We start from the raw sequence: 14,011 nt of genomic DNA on the forward strand, positions 1-14,011 counted from the left end.
TTAATCTAAATAAATATTTGTTATTCATTAAAAATAATTTAAATAAACGAATATAATATTAAAATTAAATTAAATATTGAAAATAATTTAAATAAATAATTTTTTTTATTATTTTACGCTTAATAATTTCTTTTTATTTTATGGACTAATAGAGATGTTAATAAAAATCTAAGCATAATACTTTTAACAAAATAATATTTTAACAAAATATAATTGATAATTCACACGCCGCTGTTCTGGAATCAGCTTAAACGCGACCGTACATAGAACAACTGCTCGGAGATCAGCAGTAGGAGGGACAATCATCCTCAGCCAATGTCGAAGCAGCCGAGCCCACCGGAAGCGGAAGTTGCGGCTGCCGTGCCTCGCGCCGCTGCTGATGCGCTTAATCTCGTTGCATAACAACAACAACAACAGCAGCGTCTCAATATGCTCAAATGGCAAATTACTGTTTTATTGAGAAGACAAATCAGCATTTAAACGCCATCTTCCGGGAAAAGGTCAGTGTAAACAACGGGTTTCATACATTTAAAGACGTTTGGCGGGTTAATTACGTGATTAGCGCTTTAGCATCCAGTCATTTACATCTGTTTCATACAACCACAATTTTCATCAATTTATGATGCTTTTTAGATAGAAATCTAAATGCATCTCAGAAATTAAGATGAAGAATATGTTTAGAGTGTTATATTTAGCTTTTGAATTGTCCATTACTGTCTATTTAATAGTGTCTATCAACACATTTCATTATTTAGAATATAATTCTGATTTAAATAATTAATCTAAAAGGGCATGTATCATTTATTTCGCAAATAATGCCTAAATATTATATTTAAGCAGTTTATTTTGAGCTTATTTCAAATCTTCATATACATATTTCTGTGTTTTTCTTTCCTGTTTTTCTAGATATGACAGAAATGGCAGTGGACTGATTTGAGGCCGTTTCACATAGACCTCTGAAGCACAATATTCCTCCCAAGAGACCGTAAAAGCAGGAAGGATTGGATATAATTATGCACAGTCTTATTCAGGGTTTTCTTAACCTTGATGTGTCCCGCTGAGATGTCTATAGTGTTAATTCGATGGCTATTCGTCCATTGTTTCAGGCATAAATGATCATTTTCCCCTACATGCCCATGAAGGCTGTGTTTCAGCATAGGCTTCAGAAATGGAAGCATATCAGAGGAGTCCAGCAGTCTGTGTTTAGGTAATTTTGTCTCCTTTGAATCGTCCGGACTCCACATTGTGGTCAAGATGGAGTCCTACCTCTTCCCCTTCGACAGCCTGATCTGTATGCTCTTGGGCATCTCCTTCACGGTGTGGTTCACCCTTCTTCTGGTGTTCATCATCGTACCTGCAATCTTCGGTGTGTCCTTTGGGATCCGCAGACTGTATATGAAGTCCCTCATCAAGCTTTTTGAGGTGAGTGAGTTGATGTTGAGTATGTCTGTCATTTTACAGTAATTACATTACTCAACAAGAATATCCGAGGAGGTCTGTCTGTGGTGCAGTGGTCTTGTAATATAAGTTGGAAGGTCATTCAGGGAGTCTTTTGCTCTGTGTTTTTACTATTTAGTTCAGTTGCAGTCAGCACTCTTTCCCTTCACGGAGGCTCAAAATAGAACACAGATTCACGATTGACCGAATTAGTGAGTCTGGAGGGTCTGGTTGTCGTTTGACTTTGCCTCACTTTATCCTGTGCTGTCACATATTCTTTCATCTTCAAAACTTTATGGACAACATGCATTGTTGCAGGACTCTGGCAGTTTGGGTCGTTTCAGAGTGGTTTGTAGAGGTGTGAATTTATGGGTGAGATTGTGAATACCATGAGTGCCAGTTTTAGAAACGTGTTTCCTCCAGTGGATGTTAGTCTGTTTAATTAAGCACATGAGATGAAAAATCTTTTTGCTTCATATAATCAACATGCAGCGCTTTGTTTGAATTTGTGAAGATGGAAGTCTAAAAAAAGTCCATAAATGTTAATCTACCTCTCATTGATGGGTCAGGTACACTACATTTAAAAAATCTGGGGTCAGTCAGTGTGATTTATTTTAATTTAAAAGAAATGAATACTTTTAAGTAAATATGCATTAAATTAGTTAACAGTAAAGATGTTTATAATGTAACGAAAGATTTCTGTTTCAAATAAATGCTGTTCTTTTCAGCATAATAAAAAGATTGCTAAAGGATTATGTGGCACTGAAGACTGCAGTAATGCTGCTGAAAATTCAACTTTGTATAACAGAAAATGTATAAAAATATTAAAGTAGAAAATTGTAAAAACAATTCACAATATTACTGTTTTTACTGTATTTTTCCTGTTTTTACTGTATTTTTCATCAAATCCATGCAGCCTTTGTGAGCACTAGACACTTTCACAAGCGTTAAAAAAATCATACTGATCCCAAACTTTTGAATGGTAGTGTATACTGAACACAAGAGCATTCCGAGATAGATTCTGATGCTTTTTGAGATGTTTTGCATCAATATATGTTCATTTAGGAATTCACTTAAGTAATTCTAAATTTTTAATTGGAATATTGAATATTGGAATTAGGAGGACTGGGCGATTTTATCGATTAATTCGAATTTAATGTTTTGCCACGATTGAATTTTTTATAAATCGAGAAATCACGATTTTGAATAGAAATATTATCTTACGTTAAGTAAAGAGAAAAGAATGATCCAACCGCATGTCGTCGCACGTGATTAACCGCTCACGTGTGATGCGCTCTGTGAAGGACCATAAGTAGAAGGCGCTTTTGTGTTGACAAAGATGTGACTTGGGCAGTGGAATAGGAAAAAATGCAGGAATATGGGGATTGAACTTTTAACTTGAGCACCGCGTTTTTAGAATGCCGTTTCATGCATGAGATGCTGCAAGAGACGCGAGCGCAACAGTCAAACAACAGTCCATGTTTACATTGAAAAAAAAACCAGTGGAAAAGCGGTGTAATAGAATAAAAACCTGTAAAGAACTACTACTGTATATATGATATTTCATGTTTGCATCATGGTGACATCAGGCTGAAAGCTGCTGTTCATGGATTTTACAGAACATTTATAGTTAATAATAATCTACTGGTGTTATACCTTCAGTCATTTTGAATTTGAATTACCTTGACTTTTGAGTTTTTTTTAAAGCATTTTCCTTGTATTATTTCTGAACATATAATATGTATAATACAAGTTTGTACAAGACGTAGTTGTAGTTCATGCATCTTTTTTTGCAAAGAAGTGATTTGTTTAACATTTACTTCATGTGTGGTGCACTTGAAATAGACATTTATTTAACTAGAGGGTTAATAAAGAAAAAGTTACTTGAATCATGTTAAAAATCGAGAATCAGTCAAACGTTCTAAAAAAAAAAAAAAATCGAGATTTTATTTTTTTGCCATATCGCCCAGCCCTAATTGGAATATTGGAATAATATCGTTTTTTTTTTTTTTACACTTTGCTTAAGCCCTATTGCATGTTTCCACACCCAGAAATGGAGAAACAGTGGCCTCTTCAGTCATTTTGAATTTGAATTACCTTGACTTTTGAGTTTTTTTTAAAGCATTTTCCTTGTATTATTTCTGAACATATAATATGTATAATACAAGTTTGTACAAGACGTAGTTGTAGTTCATGCATCTTTTTTTGCAAAGAAGTGATTTGTTTAACATTTACTTCATGTGTGGTGCACTTGAAATAGACATTTATTTAACTAGAGGGTTAATAAAGAAAAAGTTACTTGAATCATGTTAAAAATCGAGAATCAGTCAAACGTTCTAAAAAAAAAAAAAAATCGAGATTTTATTTTTTTGCCATATCGCCCAGCCCTAATTGGAATATTGGAATAATATCGTTTTTTTTTTTTTTACACTTTGCTTAAGCCCTATTGCATGTTTCCACACCCAGAAATGGAGAAACAGTGGCCTGTTTTTGATGCTTGAGGATTCTCTTTTTGGAACTGACCGCAAGTATCAAAGATTTCACTTACTTCAGATAGCGTGCCGCAAATCACTAGGTCTAATGCATGATTTAATGCTAAAAATATTTGCATCCATGCTCTGTAATTGACATGCTTCAAGAATAATTTTGAAATCACAATGTGTTTTTCTAAATTAAAATCAAATCCTGAAGTGCCTAAATGTTCCTAATTGTTAATGCATGCCAGTAAGAGCTCTGTGTGTGACCTAAAATAGATTCTGATGGTTTCCTATGGTGCCACTCTCCTCTCATCCATCTGGACTGATATAGTCACTCTGTCCGACCCTCTCCAGACTCCCTAAGAAACTCCAGATGGCTTTTTTCCAGTGACTAACTTCCCCGTAATCTGCTGTCTGGTGACCCTGAAGAGGGTAGCGAGATTTAGTCTGACAAGCAGCTTGACTGTTCACTCTTTCCCTAGCCTGACCTTCGCTTCCGCATCTCCCTGAGTCACAGCATCATCAGCGCCTGCGAGAGTCACTGTTTACTTTCACACAGCGCATGCCATGGACATCTTTCCACACTCGGTGCTCAGCTGCTGTCCTTGCTTGGCTAATCCACATTAATGATCCCTAAGGGAAAATTCAGATGCAGTAACAGCAACATCAGATGTTGTGTGTACACGTGTACATACATGTGCAGGTATAGATAAACAAGGCAAAACATAGATAATATTTACAGGGTTCTTGTGGGTTTTTAACTAGTCTTAAAACGTCTTAAATTTATTTTGAGCAAATTTAAGGTCATAAAATCTTAAATATCTGAAATGGTATAACAAAAGTAAACCTCTTCTTTTCAGTGATTCTGTGATTCTCTTCTTTTCAATGGTCACTAACAATCTGTAAAACTCATTTGAAACCTGCATTAAAAAAAAATTTCACTCAGTATTTAATTAAAATGCACTTTCTTTGAGCACTTGACTCAAAAGAATCAGATCATAAAATGTTCAAAAGTATTCATAAAAAAATGCATAAAATCTTTTTTCTGGATATTATTAGGAGTTTGGTTACACACTATATCTGGCATTTAATACAACCTTAACTCTTGTAGCTTTGTTGTGGGCCGGCCCTTTCGCAGGAAGGAAAAACTAAGCACTTCATTTAACACATTAAGTATATAGACTAGTATTGGCAAAATAATCTGTTTATTTATTTTTCTTTAAACACATGATTTTCCTATCAGCATATCCAGTATTGATCAACCTCTAATTTGTATGTATTGAAGTATTAGTAGTAGTAAAATCTGGTATTCATGCTTTATTTTGGGATTGTATAAATTTGTTCTTTATGGGCAACAATAAAAAAAAATTTAAATCTTAAAAAAGGTTGTAAGTCTTAAATTTGATTTTAAAACCTATGCAGAAACCCTGTATTTAGTTCAGTGAGATGCAGCAGGTTTAAGACGGACGGGTTCTTTTAGCCTGTTCATTTCAATCTGAACTGATTCTTTTGGGTCAAGTGCTCCTAGAAACTACATTTTAAGTAAATATTTGGTTAAATGTTGTTTATTGCTGGTTTCAAATAGGTTTTAAAGGTTTCGTTGTTAGTAATTGACAGATGTTTTGTGAAACATTTTGACCAAATCATTGAAAAGAACTGGTTCAAAAGTCTGTTGAACTGTCAGTGGTTGTGGTTTTCAGGCGTTCTGGCTGAACTCAAGGACCCAACGAGGACACATGGATCAGCCGTTGTGTTCTCCTCCCCAGTGGTGTTTTGGGCTGTGAATCTGTGGGATTGGCTCCCCAAAGGCTGTTTACCGCTTGAATGTTGTTTGTTTCCCCATCCTCATGACAGCTGTCAGAGGTCTCGTGGGGTCTGGAGTCCAGCCTGCCATTGGGGATACAAAATAAATGTAACATGGCGTAACAAAAGGACGATTAAGTGATTCAATTAAGATGTCATGACTCATGTAATGTAATTCCATAATGAAACAGATCATCCATCACCAGAACATGATGAAATGATTCAGTAAATTTTTGCTCCTTTAAATTGTGGAAATACCACAGTTGGAAATATATGACTGTTTTGAGGCTTTTTAATGCGATACTACTGTGCAAACACCAGGATACTGTGCTGAACTATTACAGTTTGCAATTTACTTAATTTGTTGGACTAATTCTCGTTCTGCTTTCAGTGGGCGACCTTAAGAATGGAGCGAGGAGCCAAGGAGAAGAATCAGCATCTCTACAAACCCTACAGCAATGGTGAAACACTAAAAAGTCATTACCACCAACATCATATCTTCACCATCATCATAACCCTGCTCTTTTTTTCCCCAGGGATCATTGCTAAAGAGCCAGTGTCCCTCGAACAGGAGATCCAGGACATGAGGCGTGGAGGTGCAGAGCCTGAGTTTGATATGTCTGACATCTTCTATTTCTGCCGGCGAGGTGTGGAGAGCATCGTCGATGACGAGGTGACCAAGCGCTTCACGGCAGAGGAGCTGGAGTCCTGGAACCTGCTGACCCGAAGCAACTACAACTTCCACCATATCAGCACCAGGCTCACGGCACTCTGGGGGGTGGGAGTGCTCATCCGCTATGGGTTTCTGCTGCCACTCAGGTGAGAGGAAGATCTGTGGATAGTGCGTGAATGCTTTGTGGATGGATATGATTGGTGGTACTTGTGTTTTTTAAATCGGTAATCACTTAAAAGGAGTTGAACTGGCTCTTCAAAGCTTATGTATTCCTGTTCCTTCTTAAAGACATACTAGCAGATAGATCAGCCTTAAGACTTAAGACAATTTTGCACAGATTTGTCCTTGATTTGTAGTCTGGATGAGTCTATGTTTGTTGCCGAAAGTCAGAGCCAGATTTTGGAGTTGATAGATTTCACAGAAAGTTGTGTGGTATATATAATTTTTTCTTTTAAGCTTCACACTTTAATTTCATCCGGTTGGAGGATATCAAACATTTTAGTGTGTGTTTGTTTGTGATTCTCAGTTGTTTAGTCTGTAATGCCCAGTTTTTCTCTGTAACTATTTACGAATTCAGCAAATGTACACCTAGGCCTGGTTTCACAGACAGGGCTTAGACTAAGCCAGGATTAGGCCATAGTTCAATTAGGACATTTGAGTAATTTTAATAAATGTGCCTTAGAAAAAAAAAACATTACTGGTGTGCATCTTGAGACAAAACAAAGGCACTGATATATTTTAAGATCAGTCTGTGCAAGTTTCTTTCAGTTGAAACAGGTCAGACTTACATTTTAGTCTGGGACTAGGCTTACGCCTTGTCTGTGAAACCGGGGGCTAGTGTTTTAAAATTTGGTCTGGATTATGTCTGAAACTAATGTGTAGTGTGTTTCAGTGAGAAATAGCCAAAGTTCTGTGTGGCACAATTCCAAACCTTAAAAACAGACGTAGGTCAGCGGTTTTAAACTGTCAGCAATTTTAAACCATCAGCATTTTTAAGGCTTACAGGTGCCGAATGCTAAGTGCTCAAGGTTAAACGGACACCTCATATTTTTATTCAAAAGAACTATGCTGAAGAAATGTGCAAGTCACCTGGGGCTGTTCGTAAGCTTCACTAGCCCGGGACATTTACTCTAATGCAGACATAATATTCGTGCAGTGATTATGCTAAGCATTATTAGATTTTGTTTTGAACATTTTCTGTGTTGCTCTTAACAGGGTCACGCTTGCTTTCACCGGTGTCGGTCTTCTCGTGGTTCTGACGTCAATTGTTGGACTGTTTCCAAATGGAAGGTATGTCTGAAGGTTGAAGCTGTAGTGTTGTGATTTAAAACATCACAGTAGACTATGACTGTCTGTCCTGTGATGCACCAGTTTGAAACAAAAATTGATATAAACTACCATTCAAAAGTTTGCAGTCAGTAAGAAAAAAAAACAAAAAAAAAAAACTTTTATTCAGCAAGGATGAATTAAATTTAACTAAAGTGACAGTAAAGACTTTTATAGTGATAAAATAAGATATCTATTTCAAATAAATGTACTTGTGAACATTCTATTCATCAAAGAATCCTGAGAGAGAAATGTTTCCACAAAAATATTACACAGCAAGTGTTTTCAACATTGATAATAAAAAAAAGTTTCTTGAGCACCAAATCAGCATATTAGAATGATTTCTGAAGGATCATGTGACACTGAAGTCTGGAGTAATGATGCTGAAAATTCAGCTCTACATCACAGGAATAAATGGTAAATGTGTAATATTAACACTGATGTCTGTGCTCTAATGGGCAGAATGAAGAATTATCTCAGTGACAAGGTTCATCTGATGTGTTACCGGATCTGTGTAAGAGCCCTCACGGCCATCATCACCTACCATGACAGGTACTGACACATAAACACTACCATATGCCAATATTAAACACTATTAGAGATGTTTATGCCTGTTGTATGGTTTTATTTTCCATATTTATTAGTTTTCACTTCACTTTTTTTTGGCTTCAAGTGAGAACAAACCCAAAAACGGAGGAATCTGTGTGGCCAATCACACCTCACCTATTGACGTAATCATTCTGGCCAGTGACGGATGCTACGCTATGGTAGTGTGATGTTTGTGTTGAGGATTTCGGTTCAGTATTGATATTGAATGTAATATATGCATTAACCCTGTCTCTCTGTGTGGATCAGGTGGGTCAGGTCCATGGTGGTCTGATGGGGGTCATTCAGAGGGCGATGGTGAAGGCCTGTCCTCACATCTGGTTTGAGAGGTCTGAAGTGAAGGACCGACACCTAGTGGCCAAACGGTAACATTGAATTTCTCTCACAAATATTCACCTCCTCCAATTTGCAATTACATTTTGAATATTTCTGTTTGTCACAAACTAATACTTTTTTTTAGATTGAGTGACCACGTTGCAGACAAAAGCAAACTGCCAATCCTCATATTCCCAGAGGGTGAGTGTTAGAACTCCTGCTTATATTACCATTTCATACTGAAGTATATGAATATATGTGGAATAAATACTTTTTTTTGTCATTTCTAAAGGAACTTGTATCAACAACACTTCAGTCATGATGTTCAAGAAGGGAAGCTTTGAGATCGGCTGCACAGTTTACCCTGTGGCAATAAAGGTAAGAACAAACTCCTTTTTCTGTTATATGCTATTTTTGTTGCTGATAAAGTGTTTTTACATGACTTTGGCTGTTATTTGGGCAGTATGACCCTCGTTTTGGTGACGCGTTCTGGAACAGCAGCAAGTTTGGGATGGTGAACTACCTGCTGCACATGATGAGCAGTTGGGCCATTGTGTGTAGCGTCTGGTACCTTCCACCAATGAGTCGTATGGTGAGTGGTGAAGCTTTGAAAGAGACGTATATTTCATTATATATACACTACTGTTCAAAAGTTTGGGGTCAGTAAGATTTTCTAAGAAATTAATACTTTTATTGAGCAAGGATGCATTAAATTGATCAAAAGTGACAGTAAAGTCATTTATAATGTAAAGACTTCTATTTCAAATAAATGTTGTTCCTTTGAACTTTCTATTAATCCAAGAAAACATGAAAAAATATAACCACAAAAATATTAAGCAGCGCAACTGTTTTCAACATTGATAAAAAGAAGAAAAGTTTCTTGAGCAGCAAATCAGCATATTATTATGATTTCTGAAGAATCATGTGACACTGAAGACAGGAGTAATGATGCTGTAAATTCAGCTTTACATCACAGGAATAAACAATATTTTAAAATATGCTAAAAAACTAAATGGTTATTTTGGATTGTAATAATATTTCACAATTTTACCCAAACTTGTGAACAGTGGTGTGTTTTTTTTTTTTTTCAAAACTCTTGGATTCTTTTGAAGCTTTTTAGTCACCCTGTCACTATATTTAGGTGAGTTTTAAATTCTTATTTTTACAGGAAGGGGAGGATGCTGTACAGTTTGCCAATAGGGTCAAAGCAGCCATCGCTAGAAAGGGAGGACTGGCAGACTTATTGTGGTGAGCTCCTCTTTAAAGAGTGTCAAACACACTAGTGACTAAAAGAATGTGCATTGACATTTTAAAATGAAATGAAGCTCAAAGCTTTTGTGTTTTGCATGTTCACAGGGATGGCGGTTTAAAACGGGGGAAAGTCAAAGAAGTTTTCAAGGAGGAGCAGCAGAAACTTTACAGCAAGGTTTTAGTGGGCAGCAGTGAAGACGGCAGTAGCTCTTGAAGGGAGGCAGCTGTCTCCTTGACTTTACACGTGCTGCTCAGTGCTCACGGCGAGAGCCTGGAACCTCAGCGGATGCCGTGCGGCCCTACACTGGCCCCTTCCTGAACCCGCTCAGACTGAACTATAGAGGTGAACTGATGAAGTCATTGTGAGTTGGTGGGAAAACGGTGTTGCCAGACCCTCAGCTCACTGCTGCGCCTCAGGAGCTTTTGCATCATTGCTTTTACCCAAACTTGTGAACAGTGGTGTGTTTTTTTTTTTTTCAAAACTCTTGGATTCTTTTGAAGCTTTTTAGTCACCCTGTCACTATATTTAGGTGAGTTTTAAATTCTTATTTTTACAGGAAGGGGAGGATGCTGTACAGTTTGCCAATAGGGTCAAAGCAGCCATCGCTAGAAAGGGAGGACTGGCAGACTTATTGTGGTGAGCTCCTCTTTAAAGAGTGTCAAACACACTAGTGACTAAAAGAATGTGCATTGACATTTTAAAATGAAATGAAGCTCAAAGCTTTTGTGTTTTGCATGTTCACAGGGATGGCGGTTTAAAACGGGGGAAAGTCAAAGAAGTTTTCAAGGAGGAGCAGCAGAAACTTTACAGCAAGGTTTTAGTGGGCAGCAGTGAAGACGGCAGTAGCTCTTGAAGGGAGGCAGCTGTCTCCTTGACTTTACACGTGCTGCTCAGTGCTCACGGCGAGAGCCTGGAACCTCAGCGGATGCCGTGCGGCCCTACACTGGCCCCTTCCTGAACCCGCTCAGACTGAACTATAGAGGTGAACTGATGAAGTCATTGTGAGTTGGTGGGAAAACGGTGTTGCCAGACCCTCAGCTCACTGCTGCGCCTCAGGAGCTTTTGCATCATTGCACGATTGTCTCTTGCATTCAATTCCTGGGCTGACTATGATTTCATTTTGGAGTAAGAGTTACATATGGCATACTTGAGTGATTTTTTTTTTCCTTCACAGTCTGTTACAGTTTTGAATATTTGTGCTCTGTTACTATAATGCATGATGTCCCAGGAGAAGAAAGAGTGGAAGAGTTTGAAGTAATTTATTTAAGCTTGGAAAAAAGAAAAAGAAAAAGTGAAAGGATGGTGTGCGTAGAACTTGTGTTGGTAGAACCATGAAGAATAATGTCTGTTACGTGTTTAGCTGCTCAACATTCATCTCCTAATGGCAGCCTCTCTAGTGTGCTCTCATTCTGTTTTTTTAATAAAATGTTTTTTAAACAATGTGACATCATATCTACTTTAATTTGTACATTCAAAATATTCTTTCAGACATTTTTCAAACATCGAAATGTTAATGCCTAACCATTTAGGAAAGACAGTGTTTTTTAAAAATCTATCTATCTATCTATCTATCTATCTATCTATCTTGTCTGTCTGTCTTAGTACAAAAGTTGCGACTTTTTGTCTCACAGTTCAGACTTCTTAGATTTCTCAGAATTGCGGGTTATTATCTCGCAGTTCTTTCTTTTTGTGCCAATTGTAAGATATAAAATTGCAGCTGTGAGAAAAAAGTCAGAATTGTGAGTTAAGTTGCAATTACCTACCTATTTATTTATATTCCGTGATGGGGGAAAAAGAAATGAAATGTACGAAAATGTAAATTCAGAGTAAAAAAAAAAAGACAATATCGCGAATTATGGGCTTTTTTCTCAGAAAAAAAAAATGCTGAGATTGTGTAATATATACATATACTCCATATACACCATATACTCAGAACTGCGAGAATAAAAGTCAGAATTGTAAGGTAAAACGTCGCAATTTTTTATTTATTTATTTTTATACGTGGAATATATATAGTGGAATAAAAAGAGGCACATTTTTTAAAAGTTGAACCATTTTTAACTTGAACGACACGTTTTTAGAACACCGTGACAAGAGAGAGCGCGAAAAGTAATGGTCGAACCATAGACTGTATAAAAACAGCGTCGAACACTTGAGCCTAGAAAAACAGGAAACGAGTTCTGTGTGAACGGCGTATTAGCCAGGAGTCAGGACGTCCCATATTTTGGGCCTAATTGATTTGTCCCGTACGTGACTCCCCTTGTCCCGTTTTTTGACTGCTACGCTGATCTAACCACTGACTGATACAACAGCATCAGTGCTGATCACTATACGTTAAGTAAATCAGAAATCGTGAACATAACTGTTCGAGGAAGGCTGCGCAATCCTCTGCCGGCTCGGTGAGCGTGGTTTGACCAAGTACAACATGTTCCTGGATCAACATCCTTGTTGATCCTGGAGCATCATTCCAATCAACCAATCAGGATTGAGAGATAACTTTTCAGGAAATGTCAGTTTTAGGCTTACAATCAGGATTAGGTGCTTCTACACCCTTGTAAATCAGCTATCATTTCCCTCTGATTTTTATAAATTATGAGTAAGGTTAGGTTTAGGGGTGGGGATTGGGTTAAGTCTGTATTTTTGGACAGTAATGTTGATCCAGGATCAACTCTTACTTGGCAAAATCACGGCGACCTGTTTTGTCAGGTTGGTGAAGGTAACTGAGCAGATGATGCTGGACTACAGGTGGGGGACATTATACTGGAGATTCATGGTCAGGACACTGGAGCTATGTTGAATATGGAGGCTCAGAACAAAATGAAGACATCTGAATATCAGCTGTGGCTTCTTTTTGAAAGGTGGTAACATGAAGTGAAATAATATGACTTTGCTTTGGCAGCATTACATACGTTCTTTACATCACAAAACTCTGATTACCGTACTATACTATAATGCAGAATAAAATATTCGGCTATTTAAGTTATAAAGAAATTCAGTTTTATATCATTTAATTAAAAATTTAATTTTGTGTTATTCATTAAAAAATGAATCATACAAATTTAGAATCATCATTGAGAATAAAGAGTATTACAGTTAAACTGAAAAAGCTGAGAATGACACAAAACACGACTGAGAATTTGGGATAAACCCAGCTAACAAAAATATGTTCTAAGAACTTTTTGCTAAGGTTCCTAATAAGTTATAAATCGTTATTTCAGAATGTTCAAAACATTAGTTTTTTTTAAATGATTATTTTTTTTTTTATTGAATTAAAAATGTTTTTTTTTCTTGGTTATGCAAATATTAAGGGAACCTTCCACATCCAACTAAAATGTTTCGACATACTATGGAAGTCAATGGGACCCAGAGCCATTTTTGTTACCAACATTCTTCAAAATATCTTCTGCAGAATGACATGAGGGTGAGTAAATGATGACAGAATTTAGATTTTTGGCAGTTATTTCTTTCTGCATGTGTTGTTAGTCCTCTCTAGAGGGCAGTATTTTCTCATGTTTCACTATTGCATTGCAATAATTGAATACCTGCATTTTGTGACTTTTAGCTGTAGCTGCATGATGAAATTATGCTTTCAGTTAATGTCTGGCATCTTTGTGAAAGAGATGACATCACTGGAATGTGTCCCACAGCTATAACATAGAAAAAAAAGAGTATTCCATTTCATACTGTAGATGCCTTTTTTTATTATTTTACTGCTGTGGCATGAATAGCAATTGACCACAGTAGCCTGCAGTCTGACCTAATTGTATTATGTAAAGGAATACAGTGATAGAGAGTTGTTAAAGGGATGTGTCCTGTTGACTTCCACTCCCCATGCAGAACTATGAAGGCCCTGAATGACAGGTTTCAGGAACAATACAAACACGCATTATCCTCATGAAGGAACATGGTGTTTGTTCACGTCATGTTTATTATTAAAACCTTAAATGACAATGGAGATTCATCAGTAATGAATGATGGTGACTGTGTTAATACCTGGTGTTTTGTTTACCTAACTGTGGAAACGCAACAGATTAATGTACAATTATGAATTATGAAACAAGTCAAATTTATTTTTCTATTGCACTTTATACAATACAGATTGTTTCAAAGCAGATTCACAGT

The 14,011-nt window shown here is 36.8% G+C and overlaps 1 protein-coding gene across 1 annotated transcript; it reads left to right on the top strand.

The window, feature by feature from the left end:
- Positions 1-314: 314 nt before the first annotated feature.
- On the top strand, positions 315-10,317 carry gpat4 (glycerol-3-phosphate acyltransferase 4). Its single transcript, XM_016560330.1, has 13 exons — positions 315-500; positions 907-1,422; positions 6,109-6,178; positions 6,254-6,536; positions 7,606-7,680; positions 8,179-8,268; positions 8,390-8,483; positions 8,572-8,687; positions 8,783-8,838; positions 8,930-9,015; positions 9,101-9,229; positions 9,806-9,885; positions 9,994-10,317. The coding sequence occupies exons 2-13, from the start codon at positions 1,255-1,257 to the stop codon at positions 10,100-10,102; spliced, it is 1,356 nt and encodes a 451-aa protein (XP_016415816.1). The 5' UTR covers positions 315-500; positions 907-1,254; the 3' UTR covers positions 10,103-10,317.
- Positions 10,318-14,011: the final 3,694 nt, after the last annotated feature.

The sequence above is a fragment of the Sinocyclocheilus rhinocerous genome, unplaced genomic scaffold, assembly GCF_001515625.1.
Source record: "Sinocyclocheilus rhinocerous isolate Xijiao unplaced genomic scaffold, SAMN03320098_v1.1 scaffold4545, whole genome shotgun sequence".
Classification (NCBI taxonomy): domain Eukaryota; kingdom Metazoa; phylum Chordata; class Actinopteri; order Cypriniformes; family Cyprinidae; genus Sinocyclocheilus; species Sinocyclocheilus rhinocerous.